Source organism: Varanus komodoensis, unplaced genomic scaffold, assembly GCF_004798865.1.
Source record: "Varanus komodoensis strain SLA01 unplaced genomic scaffold, ASM479886v1 scaffold75, whole genome shotgun sequence".
Lineage (NCBI taxonomy): Eukaryota > Metazoa > Chordata > Lepidosauria > Squamata > Varanidae > Varanus > Varanus komodoensis.
The window spans coordinates 3089120-3108822 of record NW_025336416.1 but is presented as its reverse complement, the minus strand read 5'-3'; the positions used below and the strand labels follow the sequence as shown (position 1 = coordinate 3108822).

Sequence of the window (19703 nt, the reverse complement as noted above, 5' to 3'; positions counted from 1 at the left end):
GTTATCAGGCTCAAAACAAGCCAAGCCTTAAATTGCAGTAGGTGTGCGTGACAGTGATATATTAGAATTTTTCTTTTAAATTACACCTGTCACGGACGGTGGAAGTGCAGAGTCAATTTGAAAATAATTTACTTGAAAATGTGTAAGCGATGCATGGCAAATTAGTTTTCGCATTCCCACCCCTGTAGCCAGATATTAACACAGGCAATTGCTTAATTGATTCAGAAAGGTTTCCCTGCTAATAGTGTGAATCTTGCTACCATTTACAGCACTGTTCCAAATGCAGTTTTAATGGCAATGGGGCTGCAGATAGAATTGCTGAAGGTTTTCTTTTCTTTTCTTTCTTTTTCTTTTTTAAAGAAGAACACATTTTGCAGCTGTTACTCTTGCTTTTCTGATCACGACAAAGAGTTATCTCTGCAAATGAACAATGAAGTTTAATTGGAAACCACCGTGCAAATTCATTTGCTTTATTAGCCCAGTTTTCTTTGCATTGAGGATAAATGATGATGAACAATCTACTACTACTTCCATTTAATGGAGAACCAGTTTCCCATTTCCCTTCACTCAAATGGCTTTGTTCTCTTTATGCTTTTGTCAGCTCAGGGCACTACCCAATGTGGCTGCTTGCAGCTGTCCAAACTCAGAGGATTCCAGGCATCCAACAGAAGGTCGGAGGAGTGTAGTGGTGGAGACTGCTGCCATGTTCCATTCACCCTCCAAAACAGCTTATTTCAACCACCCAATGGTTTCCTTCCTTGGAAGGAGGAGAGACTGCAGCACTTTCTGGGATGCTTTGGAGGATGGTGGAGTCTCATTCCTCCATTCTCTGCCTCCAGGAGAAGGCAGTCTTTGTTCTTCAAATTCAGCTGGCACAGAAAAGAAGCGTGCTGCTTGCAAAGTCAGAAGGAGGGTCCCCTGAGGTCAGAGAGCCAGCTCCGACCAGAAAGTGAGGTCAGAGAGCCAGCTGTGACCTCCCAAGTGGGACTGGAAGTGCAAGAAGTACAGTTAAGCAAGTACTACAGGCAACATTTGCTACCACTGTGCTTGGATGAATGTAACAATCACTCCCAAATCATACTGAAAGCCCCCATTTGGTGCATCTTGTTTCAGATCCCGAGTGGGAAAATGGCAAGTGGGATGGAAGGGCCACATCATACACTTAGGCAGAAAGTTTCAACAGTAACAGCCTAACCCGAGTGAATGGTCACCTGGTAGTTGCTTGTTTACCTACAGAGAAATGTGGTCAGCACACCATTCTGCTGCCATTCAAGACCCTGCTGAAGACATGAAGCAGTAACGACTCATTTGGCATGACCTCAGATCCTCCTTTCCCATTGGTCAGTAACCGATTTGACAGGAATCCTTTCATTACAATGCTTTGCACTGGATTCCTGCACCATTTCCAGGTACCTTTAGGTATCAGTCCACATTCCCAAAGCTTAGCATTCCTGAAGCCTTCCCTATCCCATACACACAAAATGACAGTCCTGTTAGGAGGGCTGGTTCCTAAACAAAGACATGGAAAGGTTTTCAAGAGTAGCTTTGCATCACTGCAGAGGAACCTCCTTTAGGCAAGTGAAGACTTGAAAAGGGATTTACTGGGTTGGGTGCCTGTAGTGGGGAGGAAAGCATTGGTTGGATTTCTCTAATTTTATGCACAGCGACCATATTATACATGTTTGAGTTACTAATATTTTTATAGCTCAGATGCAATCCCCCGACCACCCCAAAATAACTGAGATGTACAAAAACCATGGAGAACACTGTGACAACAGGTGCTGATGATAAGCCGTCTTCCAATTCACTTTGTATTCCCTTCAAGCAACGAGTTCATTACCTTTACAGACATTTTTGTACACACTAAGAATGTGCCCTTAGGCTTCAGAGCAGATTTTGCATTGATGGATGACATCCAGCAGATTTTGTTTAGAAAGCTAGAAAAATTATACTCTATTTTAACCGAGAAACATTTAAAATCACAATTTATTATATATTTTTAAATCAGAGGTACACCAGAGAGCAGCACAATCAACTCACATATTATGCAGTACGTGTTCTCATCCAGGATTTATTAGAATATATGGGCCTTCTACAGATTCAAGTCAAGAGGAAGAATTTATTTTGATTTTGCAAACACTTAGTGCCAATTCAAACACTGCATTTCAAACTTGTCTACAAAAAGTCTCTATTGTAAAATATATACACATAAAATACATTTTCTTGGTTGGCTCTTCCATGTTCACTGTGGGGAAACACAGTGGCTTAAAGAAATGTGTGCGATGCACAAATCATATCACCGCTTAAAAGTTGAATATATTTTGTGTGCACTCAGGTTCAAAATGTGCGGCCTGATTATTATACGAGTCCCCAATTGCCGGAAGGAACCTTTTAGCGTTTGTAGAGTGGGTGGAGCTACTGGTCCACTGGCCATGTATGTATTGTTTTCTGTTGTTCCTATCTGTTACATATCAGGCCCCATGAAATAGGGTGTAGCTCATCAGATCATGACAAGTCGGTTTGGCCACCTCTCCCCACAGGCAGCTATGAGTTGCCCGATGCCATTTCTCTCACTCCTTCCAGAGGCTGGTGCTGTGGTGTATATCCATCATCATGGGATAACAACACCTACAACAGGGGTGTACACTTAGCCAGGTGCCTTCTGCTAAAGTAAGGGCTCCTCTTATGGAAGGTACCAACTGCGGGGGGGGGATGTTGCCTCCACCCCCACATACCACTTAGCAGAGTCTCCTGGCTCTGTGTGTAGCATTTTCAAGGGGTTTGAGGGACTGCCATGGGAAGCAGGGAGTGAGAAAGACTGTTTTGCCAAGGCGAGCTGATCCATCATAAATCTGGATCCAAATGAACAGGAACAACTGGAGGAAAGACTGAAAGAATCCACAGAACAGCAGTAGGAATTTTAAAATTCTATCCTGCTTGATCTCTGTGTGGTTTGCAAGTTAGGGCTACAACTGGAACATCTACCAGAAGAGCCATCAACATCTCAATGACTGGTTGCCACTGAAAAATACCTATGTGAATAGAAACTTGCCCAAGAACACTCTGTTTCCCCATCAAGTGACAAGTGCAGAACCCTTTGTAGGAGACACCCTGTAAAACTGTGCATATCGGGATTCTTAGATTCACACTTTTGGTGCATCTTCATAGCAGATGTCACTCTCACTATTTAAACAGAGATAGAAAAGGATTGGGAGCTCTGCAGATGGTCTGGGTCTCATCGAGACGGAACAGTGATCGATGCAGGCTCAGGCTGCAGAGTTGTGCTTCCAGGAGAGAAAATGCTCAACATTTGCCAGGCTGGGAAAACAGGACCTAAAAATGCCAGTTTCGCACTGCAGCTTCTGCAGTTTTCTTGGCTTTATTCTGCTTCTCAATGCCTCAAGATGGCATCCATTGTAGGTCATGACAGACAGAAAACCCTGCAGCATGTGTGGAAGCTGAATAATTCTTAAAATATATTTCTGAAGTTATTGCTTTTGCTTGCAAAGAGAAAAAGTTGGTAATGAAACAGGGAGGGAGGGAGGGAGGGAGGGAGGGAGGGAGGGAGAGCTCCAGTATATATTTCTAATATATCTGTCCAAAATATGTTGTAACCATAAAATACTTGCACTTGTGCAGGGACTATACACCTGAAAGACACACTGTGGCAGGAGCTTTTGACTTGCATGTTACATCAGATCTCATCCCGATGAAATTTTGGTATGCTTTGCAAGCACTTACCAATTCAGATTCCTGGGCTTGAGATTAAAAGGTACATGAGAGATAACAGGACACAGATGGGTGGTTCTGCATGACTGGACTGGGGAAATAAACCTCTGTACTTTCTTTTCCTTGTTTGAACATGCTGGTTGCATGATGCAGAATTACCCTAATTCTGGACATGGCTTGTTGTGCTGCCTGAACCTGGAGAGGGAAGGGGTGGTTTACCCTGAAACCCTAGAACAAGCCATAGGTTCCGGGGTAGTTTGTAAACTCACCCACTCATGCTGGGTTTGGATAATGCAAGATACCAATGCCTGATGAGGGTATTCCTGGTCATTCTCCAACCAATGACTGGCATGAGCAGGGCAGGAAAATTAACTACAGCAGTTCATTTTTTTCCCTGATTGTGCAAACCCAGTCATTCTCTTGGTAATAATCTTGGGTTTTTGACAATTCACAGTGATAAATAAAGCAAAACTCTCATTTGGAAGGGGAAAACGGCCGATTGCTGTGTTTTGTTTTAGACCATGCAGAAGCAAACATTAAAGAACAGGTGAGCATGGATAGGCTAAAGTCTGATTGCCTTTTCCAACAAGTGGACAGACACCTTGACTTGAGTTCCAGATGGACCATATTCTTGACCACAGCTTCACCACATGGCTTCTCATTTCACACCATCATCCTCTGTGAGCCTGAACATCTGAGCTTTCCAGACAGCCATTTAAAGTGTCCATTTTTCAGTCTGCAGTCTTCTTAAAGTGCATAAATGAAAGACACACACGTATTAAGTGCTTTCTGAAGTTGCAACTGGTTGCTTCTCTTGGTTTTGCCTATTGTCATGGGGATAATACAAGTTGGTTTAAAAAAAAAACCCAGAAGGAAGTAGTTATAACAATCCATCTCTCTGTAGCTATGCAGGCTGCAGCTTTAAAAGTTTCTTCTAAGAGGCAGAGCTTTTTTTAGTGTAAAAACAAGAGTGCTTCTTAAAAGGGAGCTGTGAATGGCTCAGTGTGCACCAAAACACCCATGGGCAAAAAGCCACTGGCCTAATCAATAACCACCCACACATCTGCCGAGGGCAAACATGTAATGGACCAGCAGCTGTATGAGGCTCCATTTGGGAGATGCATTAAACCTAAACTGGAATATGAAATGCATTTTGATTTGGCAAGACCAGAAGGCTTACCTCCCGTGGAGATTTTCTCTAGATCTTCGGTGCGGACTCGTCTCGCTCCTCTGCTACCTCTTCCAGGGGCTGCATGGCTTCCTGCACATAAACGATAAGTTCGGAGGCCTCTCCTCCCTGTGTGTAGACAGTCACTGTCCCAATCCCTTCCACGTCATCAGAAGAGACAACCAGGTGATGCTGTTCGGCCAGCTCGACAGACGCCTGCTGCAACGTTTCCTGAATCATCACAGTGTGATTGGCCGATTGTTCCTCTTCTGTCACCTGCATGGAGATGGCGGCAGTTAAAAAGGGATCAGCAGCATGAATGTCGGTGGTGCTGTGCTACAGCTAACATGAAGAGCAAGAAGACATAAAAGCAAATGACAGCGCCATGTAGTTCATAAACTGATGGTACTCTGGGAGACTCACTACGCCAAATGCTGCTATCCAGCCATGTAATGGAGCCTGCTGGGTACCTGACAACCCGCAGCAAAAGCAAAACGTTTACTGAGCTCCCACATGGCCAGAAGCACAACTGTTGGGTTGCACTGGCTCCGCTGTACAGCCTGCAGGAAAAGATGACCCGTGAAACAGATCTCTAATGAAAAATCACAGATTTCTAGTAAGTGCACAGAGATTCCATTGCTGGCCATCTAACAGGATGGTCTAATTCCTAAAAGAGGGTCCCCTTGCTGAATCACAGGTGGTGACCCTGTGGCACACCTGGCCACTGCTTTCCCAAGGGACACAGGGTAGACCAGAGAGGCTCAATCTTGTGTTTCAGATTTGCTTTGTGGTACAGACTGGCCACCACTTCAGTTATTGGTATTTTTCGTACATTTTTAGAAATCCTACTCCTCTTCCAGTGAGGTCAGTGTGTTCACAGTTCCTTACCCCCATCATTCTATGCTTACAGCAACCAGGTGAGACTGAGAAAGGTGGGAGAAGAGACATGTGAGTGTTCCCATCTCAAGATCATCCAGTGGGTTCATTATTAAGTAGGGGCTGGAACTACAGTCATGCCAGCCCAAATCCCAAGGCTATATCCATAATGCTAGTTGCATCCCATGTCAGAAAAAAGACAAGTCCGGAAGGAAGTTATACTGATTTCAGATTTAATCTTTGTTGAAATCACATCCCAACTGTTAACTCCTTCTGCACATTTGTAATGGTATATTCTGAGCCCCGCCTTGACAGCTTCTCAAGCCGTTAGTTCTTTCTTGTCAAAGTTTGGGTGGACAGCAGAGAATGGGTCATATAAGGACCTTATGGAGAAGCTGAGCACTAATTTATGTTCTAGTGACACGACTTCTCTTCCTGCTGCCTCCCATGGAGCAACTGGTTTGCCATCTGTGTGGTCCCCAGGGCTATTTGCCCCAAGTGAGCTGCAAATCACAAGATTCCCCATAATCTAAAGCATGTGGGCATAAATACGACATTATTCCTCTTGCATCAACATGAACAACTTTATGGACTACTTCTTGTTAAAAACTAGCAACTCCCCATGTTTCAGCCAGCTTTACTGTAGATGTTTATTCATGTATTTGCAATTGCTAAAATGTATATCTTAAAACAGAAAGGGGGAAAATCAGCTTCTCCAATAATGCCCCTCGTTGAGCACATATAAACTTAGTGCCCATCAGGCCAGTAATGGAAATATCAAAAAAAATGGCCCAAGGCACCCTTCATTTAGAAGAAGTCTGCTTTCTGAAACAGTAATAGCTATGAAGCATGAGCACGGGGGAGAGGGAAAACAAAAAGAAAGGGAGTAATAATCATTTTTCTGGAGAAAAGAAAAATGCAATTGTTTTGTGCTGAAAGGGTTGTTCTATGACACAGCTGTGGTAAACAGAAGGCCATTTTATGTGTACATTGATCAGTATATGCCAAGCTAGCGGTGCCATTTAATTGATTTAGGTTGGCTTCTTCTTTTGCCAGGAGTAGGAATATCTTTTATCCAGGCTTGGTTCCTGCTTAATTTGAACCGAAAGAGTCAGGAGAACACTGGATGCCGGAGCTCTGGAAAACCCAACACATCATGCTGCCATGACCGACAGCAACCGATAAGCTGCATGGGCGAAGGCATTCGATCTGCGATAGACACTGCACACGGCGTCAGCTTACTTTAGATTCCCCGCTTCTAAGATCAATGAGCAGCAGCACGGAGCTGGCAGCATGCTAGGTCACTGGGTCAAAAGCATAAAGGCATGTGGCAGCCCAGATAAATACCCGCATCAGTAGAATAAACGGGGGAAACAAATTATTAGCATGTTGGCTTTGTGACAGAGACAAGTTAATCACTCTCTCCCGACTGCATTTATTGGAGGATGCAAAGAGCGCCCTGCTGGATCCTCTCAGGCAGCTGCCCACTTCCCGGGTGTCCTGGCAGATGCCTTCACAGCAAGAGAGGCGTTAAGGCGGCCGCTCTACCCTAGGCTGCTGCCCCATGGCAAATGGCTTTCTGGCATAATGGCTTTGAATGCCGCTGCTCAATTTAGTGGCCAAGGCCAACCGCCATTGATCAAGCAGCTCCTCAAGTGTCCCGTCCTGTCCCTCCCAAGCTCATAAAATCAGCAGGAAATAGAGCCATGAAAATGCAGAGCACTGCAACTAAGAGGATGTCCCCAGCTCACTTCCCACTCCAGCCACTACCTGCAAGATGAGGAAGGAAGACTAGATTACCCTCCAGGAAAGGGTTACTGGGATGCACTACAAAAATTCTGATCTAAACCAGAAAATCCATTTTAAATGTTACTGATATTGCTTTATTGAAAACACAAACAGTGACTGGCTAGGGGGGTTTCTGGTGGTGCCCATTTCTCCCCCGCCCCGCCATTTTCACATCTGAACTGTGACCTACACGGTGCCTTGGAGTTGCCAGAGGATTCTGAAGGGCAGACCTTTCAGAGGGGCGCATTGCCGTGCAGTCCAGATCGCCAGTCCCCCGAAAGCAAATGGAACCAACATTTTCATGGAAAGAAACCCATGCACACACCATGCCATGGCCGAAGCAAGAACAAGGAAGGGGAAATGGCAGATCTGCACAGGCGATTGCTGGCTGAGAAGGCAGGAGGGTGCTGGTGCAGCCAAGACTCCAAGAGGCACCTTTCCGGGGCTTTCCTGGGGTCAGACGTGACAGCAATGAGATGCAACCTCTCTGATGCAGTTGTATAAGCAGGCAAGAGAGGAGGATGCGAAAAGGGACCCTTCCTTCTTTCCGAGGGCCACCTCAGTTCTGAATTGCGCCCAGAAGCCGAGTGCCAGCCCATGCAAAACACCTCTTGAACGGGCGCCTCTCCTCTCCTCTCACCATCACCAAGTCCCTTCCATACTCGCTATAAGGCTGACTTTTAAAGAGTGGTTGTACCAAATAGGAAAGGGACGATGGGGGAACAAAATTCCCTTTCCCCTCCCCAGATCTGCTCCACAGGCTATGCCACCACTTCCCTGAGGCTACAACAGAGCCTCTAGTCACCCAGTAATGAGAATATTTAGATACCACACTACTGAGCAGATACTTTAATGTGGTTGCAACACCATGAGGCCAACACAAATCCCAAAAGGGATGGGCACCAATTTTCCCACCTGTGCCCTTTTTTGACATCCACATGGTAAACATCTAAGAGAACCCAAATTTGTACAGGTCACACACATAGAATAATATTGTTCTATTAATAATATTAAGGTAGCCAAACGGTAAAAAACAGACCAGTGAACTTGGAGCGCAACCCTTCCTCTCCTTCTCTCACTATTTATTTGGATGCAAACCACCTTGCTACTGGTGGTGGAATTTCAACATCTTTGTGCGTTCGGGGGGGTGGGGGAGGGTTGCTGAGTTTTATACATGGCCCCGCAAATCAGATTTCCTGTCCCTCCTGCAAATGACACTCTGCAGTGCGCGCACAGTCTCTAAGGTGATGAAGCTCGCCACTCAGGAGAAAGTGACATTAAATTCGTTTGTGACCTGCAAACACGTATAATGTAGCTTGAATGGGAGTTGAAACTGGCTTGTTTTAGTTGAAAGCTGCATGTAATTTTAAATGTGCAAATAAATAACAAGGCAAGGAACATAAATAAAAATGCTGTCGACGCAGGAGCAAAATGAAACCAGAATCTCATTTGGTGCAAGGGCACCAAACTGAATGCTTATTCAATTTTATATTCACTTGAAACGAAAATGGCCAATAAAGCAAGTTAACAGCTTTCCTACCTGCCTTTATCCATATGTTTTTATTGACTTTGTCATTCAAGGAAAAATGATTAACTGCTGTTACTCATGGAGCGTCCTTTTTCCTTTCTCTCTGGTGGACATCTCTCTATAATCCTCTTAGAATGACAAATCGTTGCGTTTCTCAGGGTAGACACACTTCAAATCAGCTCAAAATTTACATATTCCTACCTGTTTATTATTGGATTGATCAACTGGGTGCCATCATTCCAAAATGTTTCTTTTACATCCAGCTCCCCTACCTCCAAAACAGAAGCATCCATGGAATGACAGATGCTACCAATTCGTCTTTATTTCACCTTGCACAAAATTCTAATTGTACAGTATGTGGCAAACTGTGTCATGGCTGCTGCAACTCCAGACTTTTGCCCTCTCACTGCAAAGCTCTTGTTCATAAGAGCAAGTATTTCTTTTATTAAGTAAGCAGTTTGCACAGGCCTTTCCAGGAAGAAGCAGGGTGACAGCGGGGAGGAACAGATAGCGAACAGTACCAATAAAAGGTTTAAAATACAGATAAAAACTGGAAAGATGATGCAGATGGGATAAGGGCAGGATGAGCTTAAGGATTCTCTTAGCTAAGGGACAAACGTCAGACTTCCAAAATAGAGGAACGTCGGGGGTTTCGCAAGAAGCTGAGAAGCTGGATGCTCACCTGGCCCAAATGTTTATGACTCAGTGTCAAACAAGATCTGAGGGGTCGTCCAATGTCTATCCCCTTTGCCTACAGTGTGGGAGTTTGTGTGAAGGGGCGTTCTTAGTCTTCATGGAAGAAAATATGTCACCCTTCAGACAGTTGCATTACAACTCCCATCAGTCTGAACCAGCACAGCCAGTGGTGAGGGATGATGGGAACTGCAGTCCAACAACCTCTCGAGAGTCACATGTTCCCCACTCCTGCTTTACATGAACTGGAACATGCAGGGAAGGGGGGGTGTGCACTCTGCCCCCCTTCCCTGCCTAACTTTTTGGTGCTCCGCTGCTGCTATGCACAGGCTTGGTAAGACAATCAGAGGATAAGGGTGGAGAGGTAGAGGCGAACGACAGTGATAGATGCAGAGACCTTGAATATTTTTCATTCTTGCTACTCATCGGAGTAGCTGAAGGTCACAGGTCTATGAGAGCAGCGGAATACCGTTCCAAGGGAAAAGACACGCACAAAACACAGGCTTTAAAATCATTTCACAGCAAACACAGAGGAATCCTAAATGATTACAAATGGACAAGAATGGATTCTCAAAGAATTACATCTCCCAAGGTGAAATTAGTACGGGTGCTTCTTTTCTTTCTTTTCCTGTTAACTGTTGCTGCTGAGCAGACCCAATCTGGAAGGTGGAACATGAACCCTAAATGAGACTTGTCAAAACACTATGGCAGCTTGGGTAGAAGGGTGTCCATGCCACGCAGAGCAGAGCAGAGCACGTATATCAGATCCTGGGTTTAGATCCAGGTTTCCCTGATGCTTCTCTACCGGGCAAGAGCCCTTCATTCCTCATGATTCTCCGCCATCCCTTGGAGAACTTCCATGCTTAGCATCCAGATCTGAGCAAAGCAGGCAACCAAGTAGGAAAAGCCAACAAGGGTTGGGCGAGAGATATCTTCTGCCACGTTCTTGTGCTTCTTTGAGGCCCAGCCTCCACCCAATAACAGTTGGGCGATTGCTGATCTCTGCATGACAGCTTCCATCATGATTCTTCTTTGGTTACTAAGCCTGTAGCTACTAGGAATGCCACAGAAGAAACACAGGAGGAGAGCAGCCATCAGTGCTGCTTGGCAGCCAACTCCTTCCACTTGTTAGCAAGACAAGGATGGGACAGAACCTTCCCCTGTGTCACATGGAGGACCTCTGGAGCAGCAGCACTGTTGCTTTCACCAAGAAGCAATGCACCATGGAGGGATGAAGCTTTGGCTCAGCAACCTTCCAGGGTATGGTTCTGGTGTTCAGCACAGCTGGGCAACATGAAGTGAAGGGGGTTCATACTCACCCTAGGTCTCCTGGGCTTTACCACACATTGCTGGAACCAGTGGGAAAAGGAACGCTCTCCTGCTCACAGAACTGAAAGCAATGACAGTGTGGGACAGTCTTCTTCAGCTGGGAACCCTTCTAGAGTTGTCCCAGATCTGGCATCCTTGTTTAGCTTACCAGAGTCTGGAGAAGCAGCCACCCAAAGAGATCTTGGGCCACAGGGGGCACCAGCTGTAGTTTCTTGAGGGAAATGTTCCTCTCAAAGGCATTTGTAGAACATGATTCTCAAAACATGACGCACTAAGCACTACAAAATAAACTTCTCCTGCAGATGTGGCATCTGCTAGGAAGGTGCTGCAGAAGCTTCTGATGGCACAGTGCTGACCTGGGCGGGATGCTCTTCTTATTCACTTCTACTCCTGAAAATCTTGAAGTGAACAAATGCCGTTTGGGAACCCCAGGAGAAAAGGGAATTATTCTTGCACTGAGTATCTGTTTTCTAAGCCTGGAAGGTATTTCTTTAAATCCAGCAACTGAGAGGTGTTGACTAAGATCACTCTTCTGCCTTTGTTGTATGTTGGATGGCGGTAGTTCCTTTTTCCAAGGTCTTCTTTCTCATGCAACTATTTCAGAATGTCAAAATTATGACAGCTGAGTTGATGCTTTGGCAGCCACTTGGCATGGTAGGGATTTGCTCACAGCATCATGGAAGAAGAGGCCCTTGAGTGTTTTAGTCTAGTCTGGAAGTAACCAAAGAAGTGGTGCCATGCCTTCATAGTTCTAGAGGAGTGAATGAACGGCCAGAGAACAGAAATTTACAGTAAGGAAATAGCCACTTTTTTACACCTTTGTAGAAAAATGACATAGGTGGGATGGCCTCAAGGTTTTGGTTTCTGAGAATGGGCAAGCCATTATATATTATTTAGAACATTCATTCTTTTATAAATTTTGCTTCCCTTTGTCTTTTTCACCCCAAGTTAAATTAAACGAGGAAGACGGTCCATTCTCAGGATCATTTTTGGTGGCCTTGTTTGCACATTCTACAACTCTGTGATAAGATCTATTTTTCAACATCTTCAAAGAGGCTGAGATCAAGCGTGGTTCCTGCTGATTCCATGATGCTCCTGAAAGGACTATGTTTCAGCACAAGCTCTGCAGGTGAAAGGCTGCAGGTGCGCTCCACAGTTGCTCCAGAAACTATCCGGCCTGGAACCCACTCACCTGGGTGACTCTGGGCCAGTCACAGACTCTCAGCCCAACCTACCTCACAGGGTTGTTGTTGTGGGGATAAGATGGAGGAGGAGACGTAAGCTGCCTTGAGCCCTTTGTAGGAAAAGGCAGGATATATAAATTGGAAAATAAAACCGGAACCCTGGAGAAGCACTGACAGTTCATGTTGACAGTGCCGGTCCATGTGGCGCATTCCCTGACTCAGTATCGGGAAGCCTTCTGCATCCCTCATTCCCTTTGCTTTCTAAAGTATTGTGTTCCACTTTAGAAATGAAATTTGCAAACATAACTGGTGAAACTGGATCCCGTTTCTTTGCCAGTCCATTAGAACTGGACTAAATGCACATACTTGTGTTTCAACAATGTATTTTAGGAAGCTGGGAATCCAGCAACAAAGAATCGTCTGGGCATTTATTTAGCTCAACTTAATTGAGTTTCTGCAAGGCTAGCCAAGGAATCGTTCACGTCCTTCTCAGCTAATTTGGTTCTCTCAGGCTGCCAACTTGATTCCCTGACTCATCACTTCTGCTGGGCAGAGACACCCTGGGGAACTGGGAAGCATGGAAAAAAGGACAGAATGAGGATCTGAGCAGTGAGGACGAGCAGAAACTGTGAGGCAAATTCTGGAAATGCTTTTGGTCTGCCAGAAGCCATGCAACGGTGCTGCAGACCAGCCTCCTACACCCCGTGAACAAATGCCCAGAGGGGAGCCCCACTGAGCTGGGGTGGCAGATGGAACTGGGGCACTTGGCCCCACAAGTGACATAAAAAGAACAGGTGGACCAAAATATTAGAATGCAATTAAGAAAAACTTTCCCTTCCTGACATTAACATAGACAGAGCAACAATCCTTGCATTGCTGAGGTCAAAAGGCTGTACTAATTAGAGCTTACCAACCAGAAAAAAGATGCAACAGAGTTGTGACCCTAACAGCCATTTCCAGATGACTCTGCTGACCCCAGTCTGGGTTGTTTGTGTCTCTGGACTAAAAGCAGGGTTGATTTTGCTCCAACTGGGATGGGTTCAACAGTGCAGCATCACATATTTCTGAGTCATGCAACAGAGTTATGGATCAGGTCCTTCAGAATCCTTTGAGTTTTACACTATATTAGCTTCTCAGTGTTCAATAGCAGCTCTGAAGAAGCTGAAATATCTTTTCCATTCTCAATCTTCTGCATATATAAATAAATTTGCTTTATTGCACACTGCAATCCATAGATAGCCTTTTCTTAAACACAAAACATCCTATGAAGATTAGTACAGTGTGACCAAAACAAAGATTTACAGTAGAAGCTGCAAAGGAAGTAATTTGGCAATTAACTGAAGAATCCTTTTCACAATGTCTTCACAGTAGAAAAACTACACATTTATAGTATGGACTCATGTTGAACTGCCTTATGTTTGCGGATCTCCGCAAACAATTTATTGAAATGTGTTTTTATGTGCAAGTCACAATCGCCAGGCTCTTTTCTTTATGAGTAAAAACATACTCTTTTCTTGTGTTTCATTGTTGCAACAATCAAGGGAAAACAAGACCCTTTTAGTTACTATCTGAAAAGCTTGTTTTTCCTCAATCCAACTAACCCCTACAAATCAAATATGTCCTCAGCAACAACTTTGTAACCTCACCGCTTCCAGTGAGCCTCTAGATGGCTACCTCATTACAGGCTGATATTCTGAAGTGGAAGGAAGGGGCGAGGTGGGTTAATTTTCTCGGTTGCATTGCTTCTCCTGATTTACATAGGTACTTGTTTATGCATGACGCCCCATCTCTGGAGGAGATATGTTTGCACATAATGACAAGCCACCATAAGTTAATTGTTCTAGGGTTGTGTAAGGCTTGTTTAACCCTTGTATAACCCATGGTGTTCAGGTTTGCATGATACAACAAGCCATGGTGTCCACCTGCCACGGCTTCTGCATTTAAAATGGAAGTCAGAAGACAGTGCAAGCCATGGTGGGATGCGAGGATTATGTGAAGCAGGTCAATTTCTTCACATGAAAAGGCAGTGGGCGCATGGCACAGGGCTTCCTGAGGCTACCACTGCATCAGTGTGCTCATGGGGAGGAGTGATCACAAAGCAGTGCTCCAGCATCCAACTCTTGTGTCATGTACGATGCCAGGATGAGGAATGGGAGAGAGAACCCTCTCCAAAGCTTTCTTTCTAGCAGATAAGGATTCACCAGGAATTTTCAGGATGAGCAACACCTCCAGTCCTTCTCACCCCCTCTGAGCTGGGAGTTGGCACCATCCCAGAAACAGACTGCATGGTGTGCCTGCTGATTGTTGGATCTGCTCTTCAGTTACCCGTATCAAGCCACCGTTGGCCTGACCTTGCCCCCGACTGCACCCTGGCATAGCAAACAGCAGAGTTTAGCTTTGCACCACATGAATAAATACGACACTGCATCCGAATACATGGGATGACCCTGGGCTCTAGCATCATGAATGGGAGAAAAACTTCTCCATACATACTTTTTGCATGCCATGCATACTTCTATACAACTCTGTCTTATCTCCCTTTACTTGACCTTTTCCCTAAGCTAAACAGGTGTTGGGATTTTTCCTCATAAGGGGGATGCCTAACAAGCTTGGGATGCGAAGTCTTCTGCTGCCTTATTCCAGGGGCATGTTTCAGCCAGATGTTCCTCCTGACCGCATTTCAGCACCTCGGTGCCGGGGCATTTGTGCTTAGGAAGGCAAGGCTTCACTGCCCCCAGTGGCATGGGCTCTTGCTCCAGGAGATGGCCTGAGCTAGATGGAGGAGCCAGGAGAGGAGCAGTGGAAACATCACCGATAGGGAGCAGCATCCGACGGGTTTGCGCTCGAACATACACTCCTCTAATCGCTGTCGGTTTGAAGACACACTTGCATGGAGTGATCGGGAGTTTGGGGACGGTTGATCTGGTCCAACATTTCACCCTGCAGTCCCTCTCTGTTTTGTGCCATATAAGCCGCATCATTCCAATTTAAATCATGCATCAGCAATTGAAATTGAGTGGTATAATCCGCAACGGATGCTTTTGCCTGATGAAGATGTTGAATCTCGAGTTGACACAGTTCATCTCCAGAAAGTCTACCCACAGCAGCAGTGAATTCCTGGTAGTTATTCCAAAGGGGACCACTGGCCAGCAGACAGGCAGTAGCCCATTTCCCCACGAGCCCCATCAGGAGGCCGATTACAAAACCCACTGGAGTGGGTTAGATTTACCAGACAGACTTGTTCAGATAGATACTGTATTTTAATGACGATAAGATGCCCCCATGTATAGGATGCCCCCCCACTTTTACCAATCTCCAAGTGAGCAAGCTGCTCCTGTGTGTGCGTGCCTGCTGCCTCCCCGCACGTGCACGCCTGCCTGCCTGCACCAGTCTCTCCCTCGATCGCACCCACGCCTGCCTCCCCCCCGAGTGCACCCACGGTTCTCCTCTTGGCCCCCCCATGTATAAGATGCCCCTCCATTTTTAGGTAAATATTTTAAAGAAAAAGTATTGTCTTATATATGGAAAAATGCAGTAGGTAGGTAGGTAGGTAGGTAGGTAGGTAGGTAGATAGATAGATAGATAGATAGATAGATAGATAGATTTGGTCAGATAGATTTACCCAGCATTTGTTCCATGTGTAAACTTTTGGGCTGTAAATGCATTTACAGCTCACTTTGAGCCCAGAAGGTGCAAAACTGGTAGCAATTCCCATCAAATCTGGCTGGCAGCTTGATGGGGCGGTTTCTCCGCAGGTGGTGGGGGCGGGGGTGGAGTGGAAGAGGAAGCAAGGGTGAGGTGGGGCCCCAGCTGTTGTGAGCGGTGCTCCTCCCTCAGGGCAATTTTGATCTCACCAGTGTTTCTCTGCCAATTATCTTGCTGGCTGCAAGTCTTGGCCTAGTGAAACACCAAGGCCTCTCTGACATCCATCACCGGAGACTCTCTCTATGAACCCTCCAGTGTCTCTCCTTTGAGGGAGGAGCGCTGGGAAAATGAGGGCACCTCCACTCTGCCCGCTGGGCACCCAACCGGACTTCTCTCCCATGATGACGCCCAGCAATTGCATTCACTTCTTTGGGTGCAGCAGTTCCCCATCAGACAAACTACCCATTTCAGGGTCCCCTCCCGTGGTCCCTCGGGCTACTCTGCCCCATATCTAATTCCCGCAGAGTCTCAGGACCTTGGAGTTTGAAACGTTTCAAAAAGGGCCTCAACTTCAGAATCTGACGTGTCAGTCCCACCATGACAGGTAGCTTTCCATGCCTGAGTTGGGACAGGACACAGATGCAAACACCACATCAGGGGTCCTCAAACTTTTTTAACAGGGGGCCAGTTGAAAGGTACTGGTGAGGGGCGTGGGCCGCCAAGGCTGTGCGGGCGGGGGGCATGGGCCAGGGTGGGGGGGTGCGCGTGCTTGCTTGCAAGGAGATCCTTTTCCCTGAGCAAGTCCAAAATGATCTCCTTGCAAGCAAACTGCCGCCTCGCCTTGCCCCACGGGCACACGCACGCATGCGTGCATGCTGGGAGTCCAAAACCTCTATGACGGGCCGGATAAATGGGCCTGGCGGGCCGGATGCGGGCCGTAGTTTGAGGACCCAAGCACTACGTCAATTAGTGACCTACCACAACCATAAAATGCTTTTTTTGTCAGTCTCTACTAGCTGAGACCCCATCAAATCATACATAGTCAGAACTTTTACTGCACGTTTTTCTCAATACACATCACTTTACACTTGTTTATGTTTAACTGCATTTGCCATTTTTATGGGCATTCTCCCTGTTTGAAGAGGTTCATTCCAAATCCTCCAAAATCCCTTTTTATTTTAACCACACTAAATAAGTTTGCCCCATCAGCATATTCGCCAGTGTGCTGCTTAACTTTAACCCCAGATCAAACCTCTATATACAACACACAGTAAAACTTTCTATAGACATGTAATTTACATAGATTCTGCTTGATTCTACTCAGGTTTAGGCACATAATTCAGAACTGAGTGAATTTCTACTGCAAATTCCTACTGCTCCAGAAACAAATGCAGTTCAAAGGGGTGTTACAATACTGGTTCGCTTCTGAGTTGGAGAGCTAAGAGACAGGATCACAACTTATTCTACACCTCTAGATTTTGTTCGGGGGATGTGGGGGGAGAGGGAGAGGGAGCGAGAGGGGGGAGAGGGAGAGAGAGAGAGAGAGAGAGAGAGAGAAACCAAACCTGGTTTGAAGGCATACGTGCATAAACAGGGAGTGAAATAGTTTTTTACCTGCTTTAGGACAGTAACAGTTCCTGGAGCCATGGCAACCACCGAGGCAACCGCAGCCGCGTCATGGGGCTCGGAACCCAGCTCAATAATTTGCTGCAGGATGTTCATAGCCGTGGGTTCGAGTTGTCCCCCTTATCAGGAAGAAGCAGGGAGAAGGACCTTAGTATGACCAACATCAGGGTAACATTAATTTCACCCTGTATCTCGGGGAACCAGCTCCCCACGGCTCATATTCCATTGTGAAATTTACACATAAATAGACCAGTACTCTACCCATTCTCGGGCATTGTGAAACTCTGGGTAGTGCAAAATTCCCCCAAACCTTGGCCTCCTTCCTTTACCGTTTGCTTTCCATAAACCAAAATATGCTGGGGGAACAGAATGTTCCCAAAGTTGTTGCAGAAGAAAAATTCTGTGGGGCACTTTTATACCCTCCTACAAAAGGCCCTGAATAAAGACAACAGAAAGTTGACTGAAGGTCACTGTAATCTCTTTTGAAATCAAGAGCTTAATATAACACTTCTAGCAAATGAAATTAAGAGAAAGCTTTTTTATGATGGTCTCAAGTTTGCAGACCACACTACTGTGATATAGAGCGAAGGGCAACAGGCCAAGCATTGTTATGCAGATTTTATTGTTATGCATAGCTTCAAGAAAGATTAAATCCTAAATTATCTGTACCTGCCGAAAGCCATTCTTAAACTTTCTGGGAGAAAGATGCAGCCAAGCAAAGGCCTTCCCTCTGCACCATTTGTCTTACTTACTTACATACTTACTTACTTACTTATTTAAATCATTTCTATGCCGCCCCCATCGCAACAAAGCCTCAGGGCGGCTCTTGCCTGATGCACTTCTGGTCTGGGGTCAAAAATGACCTCTTGTGTTTCTTTTCTTCTTGGCCGGATGGAAGTTAAAGATTGTCTTCTGCTCTAGCTCATCTCCTCTGCCTCTGCCTATTCAGCCACACTATCGTGGAGGTTCCCTGCCTCCTCCATCCTTCCCCACTTCCTCCTTACTGGATCCTACCTGCTTCCTTCATCATCGTGTGTCTTCATGTTTCAGGTCTGAATCCATTTTGCAGAATGAAGCCCCACAAAGATTTATAAGGAACTAGGTCACTTTACAACATTTTGACACCTTAAAAGCTACTCTATTTATTGCAGTTGTTTTGTTTTGTGTTGTGTTTTGTTTTGTTTATAAATGCAAAATGTATATTTGAGAAAAACCCCTTAAAAGAGAAAAGCAGAAGTATTGCGGGACAAGAAGAGGATCCACTCTTTAATCGAAAGTGCTCCAAGTGATCCTTCTAATAAATAATGAAAGTCACTCCATTTATTTGCAGGACAAACTGTCTGCTGGTTTCCTATTTTTCTGTGAATGCTTTAAGGCAATTAATCCATTCCTGCAGCTGTGAAACAGAAACCCAAGCATGCATGGGCTCATGCCCTTAAAGTCTTATTTTCAAGGAAAGGGGAACCCCTCTGACTCCGTCTAGAGGTTGAATTCAAATTGGAGAACATTCTATGGAGTGCTAAGAGGTAGCAAATCTGATCCTCTGAGCATTATGGCCCAATTCACGGCTGCGGATCCAGCAAGCACACAGTGCCTCTGGCCCCATTTCATGCACAAGGAAAATAATAGCTTTCGCCATCGAAGGAGGCTCAAATGACTTGTACCCCTTCCTATTTTTCTGCCAGGGTACTGTTAAATAAATAACTTGCATCTTCAGAGTCAAAAAGTGGAGGGGGGGACAAGGCAAATCTTCAGACTTGATCCCTCCCCACAACCCAAATGAGGCAAAACACAGAAGGTGCTAAAAAATAAACGTTCCCTTATGGAAGCACTGCAATGCCTTCCCTAAACGACAGTGCGTCCTTCCCATGTAAGGGCCACACCTCTTTACATTATAAGCATTATATCCAGAAGCAACTCCCTTGTGTTGGCTCTCTCTCTGCGTGTGCACAACATCTGAAGCTGTTCACGGAACCGGGAGGGAGCGACGTGGGTGGCACCAGACTGCAGCTGATGCGCCTTTCTGTTTCAAAACTGCAACGTTGGCTAAAAGGACAGGTCAGGACTTCTCTGGTGCAGCCACTTTTGCTGATGCGACACCACATTTGTGTGGTGTTGAACGAGGGCTCCTAAGAGC

At 45.6% G+C, this 19703-nt stretch overlaps 1 protein-coding gene across 3 annotated transcripts in view; it reads right to left on the bottom strand.

Annotated features, from left to right (window-relative positions):
* Nucleotides 1–3546: 3546 nt before the first annotated feature.
* ZFAT (zinc finger and AT-hook domain containing) overlaps nt 3547–19703 on the bottom strand; it is an 84118-nt gene continuing 67961 nt past the window's right edge. For all 3 annotated transcript variants that reach the window (XM_044452871.1, XM_044452870.1, XM_044452868.1), the window contains 3 exons: nt 17555–17685; nt 4910–5173; nt 3547–4553 (listed from right to left, as the gene is read on the bottom strand). In XM_044452871.1, coding sequence (XP_044308806.1) covers nt 4928–5173; nt 17555–17685 — 377 coding nt within the window. In that variant the 3' untranslated portion in view covers nt 3547–4553; nt 4910–4927. The remainder of the gene's footprint in view (nt 4554–4909; nt 5174–17554; nt 17686–19703) is intronic.